At 36.2% G+C, this 15,468-nt stretch overlaps 1 protein-coding gene across 1 annotated transcript in view; it reads right to left on the bottom strand.

The window, feature by feature from the left end:
• Positions 1 to 15,468, bottom strand: part of Hacd2 (3-hydroxyacyl-CoA dehydratase 2) — a 160,150-nt gene that overhangs the window by 121,300 nt on the left and 23,382 nt on the right. The window contains exon 2 of the mRNA XM_090374025.1: positions 5,569 to 5,685. Coding sequence (XP_090230151.1) covers positions 5,569 to 5,685 — 117 coding nt within the window. The remainder of the gene's footprint in view (positions 1 to 5,568; positions 5,686 to 15,468) is intronic.

The raw sequence follows: 15,468 nt of genomic DNA, 5'->3' as shown, positions 1-15,468 counted from the left end.
TCCTCTTAGATGCCATCGAACCAGTCCTTACATATCCGAACTTTGCCTAAATTTCCCTGAATTTCGACCTGACCTCCCCTCAGTAAGTCGAATGTTCACCGTACTTCTGGGAAATATGGTCTTGCCTTATGATATTTTCCTAATGACTATTCCTTATCCCATTACAACCATTCGTTGCGTGTATAATTGTTGCTCACTGAAATTTTCTAATTATACAGAATGTTCCCATGTTAATTTCGCCCATATACTTTATTATTATTATCTTAATTTTAATTTATTTATTTGTAAAAAAATATATATTTTTTAAATAAGCTTAAGCTTACAGACCACTTATACCTACCATATAAACAGAGACAGGTGAAATTTAGTGAAAGTGTAGATGACTCTTTTCTTCGAAACAACATATGAATTTCCAGGATAAATGAAAATCACTCTCTCCTAATTCTCTAATAGGATGCTTACAGCAGAAAACAGGTTAACCAGAGCCAACATCCGCGTCGGGAATATGCCTTAATCTTTACCAATGGCAGTGGACACACAGATAGCAGTTGACCAGTATGACTTCTCAGTATAGGTTGTATTGGTTTTACTTCTTCCTTTTAGCCATTTCTGACCCACTGCTGGGCAAAGGCCTCTCCCAAAACCTTCCAGCTTTTTCTATCCCATGCCATGGTTGGCCAGTTTCCTCCTGCAGCATTTTAGGGGCACCACTAAATTGTAGAATGTTTTAGCTCTTAATTTGTGGAATTAATCCCTTTAGTTATTAAAAGCTAAAGGGATTAATTCTTAATCCTTTTAGCTCTTAATTCGTACTTTCTACAGCTTTATTGCCTAAAGGCCAGAGGTGCGAACAATGCGTTCTCAGGTCTCTCGAAATTAGTTCGTTATATAGAAATTTTCTTCATTATATGGAAAATATTTTCAATGTAATGACCAAAGGGAAATCAAAAAAAGTTCGCTACATAGAAAATTTCCCTATATGGAAGTTCGTTAAAGAGAGGTCCGACTATCTATTATTCAAACCTTCAATTATACAAAGTTTTTCATTTTCCCTCCCTCCTAATTTTGTTCAAATAAAGTTACACATTCAATATTTACCTGTAATAAATAAAAATATTACATGAATATAAGCAATTAATGATTCCACTTATAGGAAGCATTATGAAGGAATTGACGAGAACTCACTGATATGATACATAAAAACTTCACTGTAAAAAAAAAAAAAATTAACCCATTGCATAAATTACTGCAAATAAAAATGTATATAACAAGACAAGCTCATTTTCTGCAGCATGTTTTTTCTACGGATGCTTTCATGGGCACCGTTCTTCTGAATTAGGATTTAATTCCATTGCTCTCTCCAAAACCAGCTTGAACATGTGCCTCAACCAGCTAAAATCCATTCACTGTAACTCAACTGACAAAAATATTCTTCCTCCTAATTTATCCCTTTTACTTCTGCTTTATGAAAGAACGTTTCTTCACCTGTATTTCCTAAAAATTACAAATATAGAAGTCAACATAGATCAACTGTCTTCTCAACCCATACATGGTGCTAAGTATGACAGGTTCTGCTATAGCGCTAATTCTGCCCTGTCCTATGTTTCAAACTTACAGTAAAATCAACGACTTAATTTTCTGTACCAGTCCTATCTAGATCTCTCTCAAAAGCTTCAATATAATATCACTTTAAGTACCAAATGAAAAGCTCAGGGCAGAGTAAAAATCCTCAAGTAAAAGCGTATATTTTTCTAAATAAAATGGCAAAGATTAGTCGCTATAACTGTAATAAATACGTGTTAAAGAGGCCTACAGCTGTTAGCCAGCAACAGCTATATCAGTTAGCCACTTACAAGTGTAAAGTGGAAGATTTTTGTAAATACCGGATGGACGCGTTCACTTTAAGATGCAAATTAGGACAAAGGGAGAGGGTAAGAAGCAGTGATATTTGTGTGGGTAGATAGATACCTCTCAGCCCATATAGACGCTGCATAAATGCGAGCAATAGCTCTACCATGACCTAAAAAAGGGAGATGGTAGAGTGGCTCCACGTGTCACTGGGATATTCGTTAGGTGGCGTGATGAGGCGATCTTAGATACCTCTTTGAACCCAGTACTTTTCCATGACGTACCATCGAGCATCTTAAGACTTGGCTCCCGCCAATGAGAAAAAAGTTTTGTATAAACAGTGTGGGCGAGCTTGGGACATAAAAAGTGGACCCTCGCAGGGGAGACAGACAGAGACGGACGGAGAGGAACGGACAAGACCCTGAAGGAAGGACCAAAGAGCCCAGCAAGGAACTGATCTTCGTTCTGCCGAGCCAACGCCCAGAGCCGACCGAGCAAATTGGACAGCCACAGCCATTGACTGATCAACTCAGTGTGATCTCTTGAGCTGGTAAGTTAAAATGATATGAGTACGAAGTGCGAAAATGATAGTAATCATGGTACCGTTAAAATGTTTCCTTTCTAATTTCATACAATCTGAGCCTATTGAAACTTAAGAATAAAGCTTATAATTGCTGGACTATTTTGATAAACATGTTTGATGAAATTAATGAAATGTCTTAACATATCTTTTGAGTGAAATGTGTAAAATTCTCTCTCTCTTGTATTAAAATCTGTTATGTTTTTGTGATATTCAGGTTTCTTCGTTTATATCAAAACCTCGCATTCAACCACAAAAGTAATAAAGCTAAGTGTTAAAGCACGATTAAAGCATGATTTGAAGTTAACTGCGGTGTCGAGTAATTAATTACATAATTACCCGATGATGATCACAGCGCGAAAGCCCAAACTGCGGGATGGAGAGGAGAAATAGCATTCTCGCTCTTCATCTTGAGGGTATACGAGGCTTTGTCCTATAGAAAACCACTAGACGCAAGCAGAACTAGATACCAGACAGGTGAATATGTTAACGTAAAATAAGATGACTAACCAAAAGAAAAAGGTAAAAACGAACTAACTACACTTAGAACAAAAAGGTACGAGTTACGCCTAGTCTGACTATTTCTGTTACAGCCAAAACCTCTGGAGCTCGCGAAGGCAAAAAGAGTGCGAATAAAGGGGAAAGCCTAAGTAAGCAGCGAGCAACCACAGAGTGAGAGGTAACAGTTCTAATATCTTTAGTGTTTAGGGTTTGCATAAAAAAAAAAAAAAGATAATTTTTTTTAGCAGGCTTTGTATGCAAAAAAGGTGTTATATAGAAGTGACATGGTAATCCACCCTGCTTGCTCAGCATTTTTTGGAGCCACGTCAAACCTTATTTTTTATACACTTTATTTAAATTTTTATTTGTATAGGCACTCGATTTTGGTTTTCATCAACAGGAGTTTTCTCTGTAGAGCTCAATAAATTCAATTTTTTTTTTGATAATTAACAGCACACAAAACTTGAGAAAAGTATGAATTACATGTTAGCTGTTCATATTCACTCTTTTCCACTTGTTTTCATAATGATGCAAGTTATCACATTGTCAGTTGAGGAAACAGTTTCCTCTTAAAATGCTAATCTGAATCAGAGAAAAATGAAAAGTGATATCATGATATCCCTTTTCATTTGATAAGGAAACCAACAGCTAATGAAGCACTTAATGCCTTTCAGATCATTAAAACTGAATGAGAACCAACTGGTATGTCTGAAGAAAATACAGAATCTTATAGTAGGTTCTGTAAATCTACTATAAGATTTACAGAATCTAACAAACTACAAAGCAAACAGCTTTCAAAAACAGCAAAACATGGGAAATTATTTTAAAGCTGTATAAGTGATATGAACAGTACACAACGCATTATAAATGCAAATTAATGTAATTTTCATCCTGCTTACCTTTCATACTATAAAACAGGGGTCACCATTTAGTGGGATCATGATCAGCAAAAAAAACTTTTGTGGACCACGAGGGTAAATTAAGCTGACTCATTAATTTAAATATACATTTGGACCTCTGTTTAGCAAAACTGAGGCATAATGCAAGTTATAATTGAACGTAGAAATCTTTATATTACTCCTTTGTACAATCAAAGATACTGCAGATTAAAGGATATCTAACTAGCACACCATGATACAGTTTTGCCATACGCACACCACATGTTTTGTATTCCCCATGCAAACGCAAAGTTAGCTCCATTACACTATCATCCGTTACTGAGTCTACTGAATAGTGAAATTCTAAGAAATAAATCTGAATATGAAGTCCACAGTTTAGTTGTTATCAAATACATGTTTTGTGCTGATTATTGTACATGTGAATACTTTTTTAAAGCAGATAGACAGCAAAAATATTTTACAAAATATTTACTTTCTATTTATTATACATATTTGCAGCCCAAAATCAACTAATATCAATAAAAAGAAAAGGAAAGTGGACAAGAAAACACAGATGTTACCAGAATGGACCAAGTTATATTGTTTTACACTTCCAAATAAAGAAGGAGCAATTCCAGTGTGTATAATCGTTCTTCAACCACTTGCTATTATTAAAAGTAGTAACCTAAATTGTCATTATGATAAGAATCATACAAGTTTTCATAATACCCAGGAGGAAGTGTCATTTGTAAAAATAAAGTGACAAATTTATTATCAAGCTTCGCTTCTCTGCTTCAACACAAATTATGAAACTATGTCTAAGAAGGTAGCCATGATCTTATCAACCAGTCTTGATAAGATCATGTTGAGTGAACGTCCAAGCAAAACTGAGGTGCAGCAGAATAATTCGGCAGTTTTTGATTTTAATGAGTGTAAGACACCGAAATGAGTGAGTGTAAGAAGCATAAAAAAAGTGTAAGAACATTAAATATTGAGTGACAGAATAACACAGAGAGCTGAACTAAGTTCAGCTCTCAGTGGTCTTCAAAAAAAAAAAAAGGGAAGGCCCCAAATTCCATTTTGCCTTGGGCCCCATGAAGGTATAATGCGCCACTGTGCATCATGAAGGACAACAGGCAAGCATTTTATAATATAATTTAAACTCTTATACCAGGTGTGAATTTCAACATGTTTCATACGTGAGGAGAGAAAAAAAAACTTTGGAACGATACTACAAAAAATACTAAGTGCCATCATAAAAATTTCAGGCACCATGTCAACCCGGAACTCAAGATTGTTGTGCCACAATCATCATACTTACTAAATTGGTTGCTTTGATGTTGTTTCCTGAAAACTAATATGCTAAACTAGCAGTTTATGCAGTTAGCACCTTTCTGGAAACATTTTATTAAAATATTTTACCTTATATAGTTCTGCAGAGTATAATATGTGTTGGACTAGTTTACTACCTGTAGTAATGTATAGTACACAAGATGTGTGGAAAAAACCTAAAGTATTGAAAAGTATAGGGTAGAACATGTTGTTTTATTGTTTAAGCCCAAAAGTTAAAACTTGAATTGAATGCTGTTTAGCATGTATTGATTTTATTCTGTATTTTTATGGGAAAACTGTACTGATTTATATACACACTTTATTCAGTAGATAAACAAAAAATATAGCAAATAAATAAGCAACAAAAACAAGAAAATATATATATGAAACAAGAAAACAATTATTTTTTTAAATGAAAATATTACCTACCTGTTCATCAACAGCTTGATAAAACTCCAACAGAAAATGATACTGATTTTGTCCTTTTGCTCCAATGCCATTTGCCGAAAATTCAAGCGTTTTTTCAGTTAAATCAATCTGGGGTGACTGAAAAAGAGAAATCATTTAACAAATCAATAATTTACACTTTCACCTATAAAGTTGTAAAATACTACTATTCTGAAATTCTTTAAAAAAATAAATAAACAAACAAATTGTTTGTTTATTGCTTGCCTAGGTAGGAATTGCTTGCCTAGGAGTTTCAAGGTGGCATACTTCATTCAAAAACTTGAAAAAAAAAAAAAAAAAAAAAAAAGACTAACTTAAAGGTGATGGTGCATATCCTATCCAGATAAAATACAAGTGAAAATAACTGATTTGTTCATCCATAAGTAATGTCATTTTATCATATAACCAAACCTGTCTGATTTGTAGCCTACCACAAATAGCAGCCACCACCACACAATAAACATATCACTATCCTTACACACATATGTATTCAACTTTGCATATCCAGGATGTTACTAGCATTTGCCAGATTGCCCCTCAACTCCTTCATTCATTATAAACCTGTCTTATTTAGACGTATAGCTGTTCACATTGCATGGAATATTTCTATGCTATTTTGCATAAACATGTCTTCAATCTAGTGTGTAGGTTATAATGAGCTATAGTGCTGCAATTTTTTTCCCTTCAATGTTACAAACAAGATAAAGGTTACCTCAGAAAAACATGTGAGGAATATAGCACTTTATGAATGTAATAAAGGAATAATGTGATAACTTGTACAGTTTGTGATTTAAAATAACTTGCAGTAAAGGGAAGATTACAGTGGGTATGTTACAAGAAAAACAATTCTGAGGAGTATGGTTGCCCCATTATGGGTGCTTTCAACCTACCTCTGACAGTTTGAAACTGCAAACTGACAATATATGAGGTGGAAACAGTTTTTTTAATTACCTGGATAATTTTAATTTACTCCAAGTCACAGAAAGTACAAGAGTTCTAATATCCTTGACCCTGCTTCTCACCTCACAAAGGATCTAAACTGTACCAACATTTTAACAGAGCATGAACAAATTAATTGAAAGTATTTATATTTTTTCATTTCGTAAGGTTGATTGGTTTCTAGGATATAAAAGAATTAACATTTTATTTCTAATTAAAGAAACTGAATTATAACTGATATTTTAATGTTGTTATTAATCTTGAATGAAAATGAACTTCCATTTTTTGTGTTTTAACAATATATTGTGAATTAGAATAACATCTCTCTCTCTCTCTAGGTGATTAATAGAAAGTCTTAAAAGTACCATATATGAATTAGATTAAACAGGGATGATAGCATAAAGGCTTAATTGTCGATACTCACCTCATTTGATCTGCTCTGTTACATGATGTTAAGGTGGAATAGGATTAAAACTAATTTAGAATATAGATTAAAAATTCTTTTAAAAATAATAAATAAGGACAAAAATATTAAAAGATCTGTGTTTAAGATTTGCCCAGGGAAGAAGAAGTGCACCATCTTATTCCAGGTTGTCATATATATGAAATATTAACATGAGAGCTAGATGAGGCCAATAGTCGTAATGAGAGACTTTCGTATAAATGTCTTTGGTTGGCAATGATGGGTAAAAAGAGAACTATGTATTTAAAGAGTCCTGATTTCCCTTTATACATTTCGAAACATGTGGGAACCTCACGTGTGTCCAGTTCCAGACTGGTGAAAGATTTGTTGGGAGTTTTGTATTCAAAACATTAAAATTAGTGTTATGGTGACACCATTCTATAACGAGTGCCTCGTATTGAAAAATTTTGTAACTGGATTTTAAATTAATAATAGGAACAGCTGAATCAATTTGGGGGTTATGGAAGTGAATGTACTGAGTGACTTCAGTGCTGGTGTGATCAGTTTTCAAACTATTAAAATGGTAATAAGCATGTGTGTTGGAGGTTTTTATTGTACCATATTTTGCGGTGGTGCTTCCAATACAGCATGGATTGCATCCTGGTTGATAATTAAATAAATGACATTACTGATGTCGCATATAGGATAACTGTGTGTTTCTTTGCAGGCATTGTTTTTTTTTTTATTTTTTATTTTGGTAGTTGTTGGCGCATCGGCTTCTGTGGCCATAATGCACCTCCCAAGGTTTTTGCAGTACTTTGATCCAAGCCCGAGGCGGGATTCGAACCCGCAACCTTTGGGTTGCCAGGCAGGCACTTTACCCACCCGGCTAGCCCTGTCGGCATTTGTAGGCATTGAACATAAACCCTAATTTATTATACGAAGAAAACATTAAGGTTATATTGGTGTTGGAAAATACTTTACAAAGTTTCCGAGCAAGTCTACAATGGTAAGGGAGGACGATACGTGTATTTTGTTTATTATCCCGGTTGGTGTTTTGGTTGTGCGGATTATTAATTCTGTATTCAGCAATGGAAATTATGTGATGAATTAGTCATAAGGGATATTGTCTAGCAGTAAATTCTTTGTAAGATATTGAAGTTCTGTGACTAAATTATCATGTGAAGAATTGTATTTTATGGCGTTATGAATCTGATTGAAAAAGACAGATTTTTTTTTAATACTAAGAAGATAGTGTGATCAGAAATGTAAGTATTTACCTGTGTTCATATCTTTTCTATAAATTTTTGTTCCTAATTTTGTACCTGTTTTATATATTGTAAGGTTAAGAAAATTAATTTTATTGTCTTTTTCTATTTCGAGGGTGTATTTTAGTCTATCGTGTATGGTATTGAACTTAATAAAGAGATTGTCAATGGAAGGTTAGTCTCCAATTAACAATACATCATCAGCATAACACATGTAGAGCTTAATACCTGTGGGAAATGGTTGAAGTACTTGGTTCTCAATAGCGGCTAAATAGATTTCAGATAAGAGGGCTGAAATTCCTAGTCCGATAGGGAGACCAAATATTTGTTTGAATAGTTGGTCCTGAAACTGAAAATATCTGGCATCAAGTAGGGTCAAGGCAAGTTCCATAATGCTGTTTATACTTAGGGAAGTAAGTTTAATTAGGGTATCATCTGCTGTTAGCAGTTCTCGTCAGGATTGTAATGTAAAATCTAATCATATGTTAGTCTATAGGGAAACGATATCGAAGGAGGCTAATATAAGTTCTTCAGAAATTGTGGTGGTATTTATGTGTTCGAAGGCCTGGTTGGTGTTGCAAACTCTAAATTTTGAGAATCTTGTGAGGGGTGATATGATTTTTACCAAGAAGGTGGAAAGATTGGCGAAGGCAGATTTGCCAAAGGAAACTATTGGTCGAAAAAGGGTGGTTGAGTTTATGTAATTTAATAATACCAAACATGTGGAAGGACACTGCTGCAGAAGCCGATTATTTGTAGCATGTGGAGGTTAATTTCCTTGTTTGATCTTAGTCTCCTCAAAATAAGGTCCAGTTTGTTTTTTGATCTAGAAATGTTATATGTGTTGTCAATTTTGTAAGTGTGTGTCAGAAAGTATGAGTCACAGTTTGTTAATGCATGTGTTTTTTGTCTAAAATGGCAAAAGTGTCATCTTTATCGGCTTTCTGTATAATAATATTGGAGTTTTTCCGTAATTTATGTACATTTGATAATTGTTGCTTATTCATGTTAGGTTGTGGAACTAGTCGAGAAATGATAATGTTGTTGGTTTCATGTATAATTTGCCATTTTCTGGGTGGTTTTCTAATTTTGTTTGCAACTCAACAATGCAATCTTTTATGGGATAATGTAGGTCCATTTATTGCAAAATTGAACCTGTATTCTAATCTGGATAATTCAGCTGGGGAAATTGGTTGTGATGAAATATTGACAATGGATGATTGTTTAGAGGTTTGTATATTTTGTGTGTGTTCCATTTTTTTGAATGTCTTTCTGTCATGCCATCAAGTGTTGCATTAATGCGTGAATTATTAAGATCAACAGATTTTGACCATGTCTAGGGTGGCATGTTCCTTTTAAGTCTAAATTTAAGATAATGTATTTGATATAAAAATTGATATTTGTCACGGAACCTTTTATGTAATTCTTTCCGAATTATGACGATTGATGTCTAATGCGTGGATATTTTTTACAAGTATTCTTGGCATAAATGCAAGCAAATTTAGGAATGATATCATGCATGAGACATTTTTGTAAAAATGAAATGTAAAGCTTCCTTGCAAAATATTTTATAAGTATCTTGGTATAGTGTGATTTCGTGTTAAGCGTGTTTGAATCCATTAGGGAATGGGTTGGAAAGGATAGACTGTGCAGATGAGGTGGGACGAATAGCGTTAAAATATCTTAAATAGTGACACTTAGGTGATTAATAGAATGTCTTAAAGTACCATATATGAATTAGACTAAATGGGGATGATAGCATAAAGGCTTAATTGTCGGTACTCACCTCAATTGATCTGCTCTGTTACATGATGTTAAGATAGAATAGGATTAAAACTAATTTAGAATATAGATTAAAAATTCTTTTAAAAATAATAAATAAGGATGAAAATATTAAGAGATGTGTTAAGCAACTACACACCAGTGAGTTTGACTTCAATGATAGGTAAGACTAAAGAGTCTGTGGTCTTACCTACCACTGAAGACTACCCTTTCCCTAGTTGGAAATTACATTTTGGAGAGTAACTTTTATAAATAAACAATTTAAACATATACCAAGAGTGGGTGCAACTGCAATATCAAAAAACAACTAGCACCAAAGAAATTTCTGAGGTATAAAAGAGACAAGGAATTCATCTCACGTATGAATAAAAAAAGGGGGGAATCAGATAGGCCCCCCTTTACTTGATCAAAATAGAAAAATCAGACTATACAACAGAATCAAATCGAATAGGTACTTTCTGATTATTTTTACAGTTGTAAGACCATTCCAATCAAGAGTTAACAGTGACAAGGAATCAGACTGATATAAATTAAGTGATATAGTAGTAAAGGCACGTGATGCAAGAAAGCAAGCTTATACAGCATCGGCCAAAAAAAAAAAAAAAACACCATTTCATACATCCATTCCTTCTAAACATTGACTAGTTCCTCCTTGAATTTATTTAAGCTATCAACTTCCACAACGACAGATTAGCATTAGCATTAGTAGAGGCATATGATGCAAGAAAGCAAGCTTATTCAGCATCAGCCAAAAAAAAAAAAAAAGACACACACCACTCCCATTTCACCCCTCCGTTCGTTCAAAATACCTGTCCAGTTGAGCTTTAAATTTGTTTAGGCTATCAACTTCAACGACAAGTGATGGAAGTCGGTTCCACCAATCAACCACCCGCTGGCCAAAGGCAAATTTCCGCACATCTATCCGACATCCATCCTTCCTCAATTTGAATTTATGCCCTCTGAGGTGATTATTCTGAGCAAGATGAAGAATCCCATTGGCATTGAGCATGCTCAAACCATTCAAAGTCTTATACACCTCTATCAGATCACCTTGCCGGTGCCTAGTCTCCAAACTCTGTAATTTGCAAAACTTAAGCCTTAAGCCTTAAACTTAAGATGGAAGTATATTCTAGCAATCAACTACCCAATGGCTAAAGACAAATTTCCACACATCTATTCTACAATGGTCTTTCCTCAATTTGAATTTATGCCCCATCAGGTTTGCAATCTGAGCAAGAGGAAGAATCCCATCAGAATTGAGCCTACTCAACCCATTCAAGGCCTTATACACCTCAATCAGATCACCTTGCAGGTGCCTAGTCTCCAGACACTGCAATCTGCAGAACTTAAGCCTTTCTTTGCCAGGGCAACCCTTTGTTCCCCTCACCAGTCTTGTTGCCCTTCTCTTTACTCGTTCTAGCAACTCTACATTCTTCCTAAAATGAGGCTTCCAGATCTGTGTGCAGTACTCAAGGCGTGGCCTGACCATTGCCTTATACAAAGGGATAATCACCTCCTTTTCCCTACTAGCAATATATATTAATCTTTAAAAGGAATCTATGGGGAATTACTGAAGCTATGCAAAGGTAAGGAACCAGCAGTGGAGAAAGCATATAACCTGTTATACTAAAAAGGCAGAATTAGTAAATCAGCCCATTGGGAGATATTACTCCTTCTTTCGAGTGTTGGCAGTCGAGGTGAGCTGACGCGCTTCGTCAGGGCTCCTCAGTTAAGTGGATTGGATTACTGTTGATTAGTGCTTTTAAATATTTTATTTATTTAAATATTGTTGGATTATTTTGTTATAGGTTTTCCTGTAACAGTTTGATTTTAATAATATTATAGATATCATTTTTTAAAGTTAATTTTCATTGATATTTAGCTAATTTTATAATGGTAGTTACGAGATCTGCCTTAAACAAGTCACAGGGTATCGTGACTCACGTGAAAATAGCCGATGGCGATTTACGGGAGAGTCATAATTTAATCCGTTGCAGAACCTGTGGAATGTTTTCCAAGGTCGACCTGGTGACTAATCATAGCTCACCTGGGGATTCTTTTCTTTGTGATCGATGTAAGGAGTGCATTGATCTTAAATTACAATTTGGTGCACTGATGGAACAATTTGAGTCCCTGAAAAAACAGGTGCTTGCCCTCGAGAATAATGCATCTAGGAGCTCGTCAGGGACTCAAGACTCCAGCAATCTACCAAGTGATGCACACCCAATTCGGGCCTCAAAACAGAAAAACCAAGTGCAAACTACTCTGGTTAAAAAGGACATTGTTTTATTAGGAGACTCCATTGTTAGGGAAACGGGGAATATTTTTTGTAATAAGGATAGGTGGAGTAGAACCAGGGTATATCTGCCTGGAGCAACTATTAATGATGTCACCAACAGATTGTCAGATTTTAAGGGGGGTAAAGAGAATATTATTATTCATGTGGGGACAAATGACATTAAACGTACACGATCTAACGATTTGTTGGAAAAATACAGCACCATGCTGAGGAAATGCCCGCGAGCTAGGCCACAATGTCTATGTGTCTGCAATTCTGCCCAGACACGATAGGAGGGATTATATGTTAAAAGCCTTGTGGATTAACTCAACACTTGAAGGACTCTGCAAGGCTTTAGGGGGGAATTTTCTATCAGCTTGGCCCACACTTGTAGGTAGAAGGAATTTGTTTTGTAGAGACGGAACACACTTAAACAAAGGTGGTGCAAAAGTTTTTGCCAGTATTATTGAGGATACATTAAAGGTTCAGGGAAACTGCTAGTTGGGGGGGGGGGGGATGTGGGTAATACTGACACGCATTTATCTGATAATATTGGTCAAAGTTTTTGATTTTGATTTGATTTGGTTTTTTTTGGCGCATTGGCAGCTAAGGCCATAATGCGCCAAGTCAAATTTTAAAATGCTATTAAACATTTTGGTAGCCAAATACCACGTCAAACAATTATTGTGTTAAAAAGGTATAAAAGTAAAAGCATAAAACTTAGATCTTTGTATAAAAATTAATAAATTGTAAAAAGTTAAAAACGTCAGACATATTGTGTCTGTCACCTACAATCTGACTGAGTGTAAATGGCTCAGTCAAATTATTAAAAGCAGTAAAATACAAGCTTCTATAAAAACAGGACATTCTATTAAAATATGATGGACGGTTAAAATAACATTACATATCTCGCACATAGGTGGGTCATCCGCCCTCAGCAAGTAGGAATGGGTTAGATGACTATGACCTATGCAGAGCCGAGCAAGAACAACTTCCTCTCTTCGGACCCTGCGTAGACTGGACTGCCATTGCATAATTACAGGCTTGATGTGATGTAATTTATTTGTGGCCTGTCCATGCCAAGAATCTTGCCATTGGGAAAGCAGTTTAGAACGTATTATTTGCCTGTAGTCTGTATAGGGGACTGACAGGCAATGATTATCCAGGGAAATGGCTGATTTGGCAGCGGCATCAGCCGATTCATTTCCCCTGATCCCAATGTGGCTTGGGATCCAGCAAAAGCGAATATCGAATTCTAATTTCTTGAGAGAAAAAAGAATCTGCCAGATCCTGGACAGGATCAGATGAGGGTTAAAACCCACCGATACCAGAGCCTGTAACACGCTCGATGAATCGCAATAAATCATATACCTCTGGTAGTCGCGATTTTTAATGTGATCTAGGGCTGTTTGTATTGCATGCAACTCTGCAGTATAAATGCTAGTTTCTTGTGGGATCTTATAGGATAATGTTTTGTGAGGGAACACAACAGCAGATCCCACATGACATTCTAACTTTGAGCCATCTGTATAGATTGGCAGAAAGTCAGAATACTGCTGTCTATGTGATGCAAAGAGTTGCTGGTAGACAGATGGCGGTGTAGTAGCCTTCTCCCAGATCTTAAGGGAGAAGTAGCAAGTTGGAAAATGAGCATGCCAGGGTGGAAAGAATTGTCTTGGTGACTGGACAATGTTGTCTACCGTCAAGTTCAGCTCATTCAGCAGCCCTTGAATGCGAATACCAAAAGGTTTGTTGGCAGTCCGACGGGTGTTGTAGAGGTTTTCCCAGCACGGCTCAAAAACGGATGGCCACGTGGGATGATTGGGCAGGGATTTTAATTTGAGGGCATACTGTAAGGACAACTGCTTATGTCGAAGAGACATAGATGGTTCATTTGCTTCAACGTAAAGGCTTTGGACAGGAGATGTGCGAAATGCTCCAGTGGCTGTCTGGATGGCTTGATGGTGGATTGGATCTAACCACCGAAGTGCACTATCTCTAGCAGAACCATAGACCTGAGACCCATAGTCGAGTTTGGAACGGACAAGTGCCCAGTAGAAATGAAGAAGGGTAGCACGATCTGTGCCCCATGAGGTTGACGAAAGGGCACGAAGGATGTTAAGCCCTTTGACACATCTTGTCCTCAGCTGACGAATATGTTGTAAGAATGTCAGCTTTTTGTCGAAAATAAGTCCAAGGAATTTGAATTCTGCTACAACTGGAATGTTATTTTGCCCAAGCCTTAATTCTGGGTCAGGATGAAGATTACGTTTGCGACAGAAGTGTACACAAACAGTCTTCTGTGATGAAAATCTGAACCCATTAGCCAAAGACCAAGCTGTAAGATGGTCAATGGTTTTCTGCAGTTGCCTTTCAATGACCCTCATATTGCATGAATGACAAAATATAGCAAAGTCATCAACATAGAGGGCATTGTTTACAGTGGGTGGAAGTTGTTCTGCGATAGAGTTTATTTTGATTGCGAAAAGCGTGACACTTAGAACGGATCCTTGTGGGACTCCCTCTTCCTGAGAGAAAACTCGAGAGAGGGTGGATCCTAAACAGACTTGAAATTGGCGATTCGAAAGAAAGTTTTTAATAAAAACAGGAAGGTTACCTCTAAGACCAAAGTTATAGAGGTCTTTTAAAATTCCAAATCGCCAGGCTGTGTCGTACGCTTTTTCAATATCAAAGAAAACTGCTACCAAATGCTCGGATTTAATAAAAGCATCACGAATGGACGTTTCCAATCGGATTAAATGATCCAGAGTGGATCGATTTCTTCGGAAGCTGCACTGTGTCCTGGAAAGCAGACCATTTGTTTCTAAATACCATACGAGGCGTGCATTAACCATTCTTTCCAGGACTTTGCACAAACAGCTTGTCAGAGCAATAGGACGATAGTTGCTTGGATTGCTAGGGTCTTTTCCTGGCTTTGGGAAAGCAAGGACGATAGCCCTTTGCCAGGAATCCGGAAATTGTTTGCGAATAAAAATTCTGTTAAACAGAATTAAAAGGTGATCCTTAGATTGTGGTGAGAGGTGTTTAAGCATTTCGTAGTGGATGTCATCAGGCCCCACGGCACTTGCATGCGTGAGAGAGAGGGCTGTATTTAACTCTTCCTGTAAAAAGGGCTTGTTATACGATTCAAGCCCTTTTGAAGAGAAGTTCGGTGGTTTTTTCTCACTTTTCTTTTTCAGGGCCAAAAACTC

Source organism: Mastigoproctus giganteus, chromosome 5, assembly GCF_048544385.1.
Source record: "Mastigoproctus giganteus isolate SK-2022 chromosome 5, ASM4854438v1, whole genome shotgun sequence".
Taxonomy (NCBI): Eukaryota; Metazoa; Arthropoda; class Arachnida; order Uropygi; family Thelyphonidae; genus Mastigoproctus; species Mastigoproctus giganteus.
The sequence above is the reverse complement of the archived record's forward strand: the minus strand, read 5'-3'. Positions and strand labels throughout refer to the sequence as shown.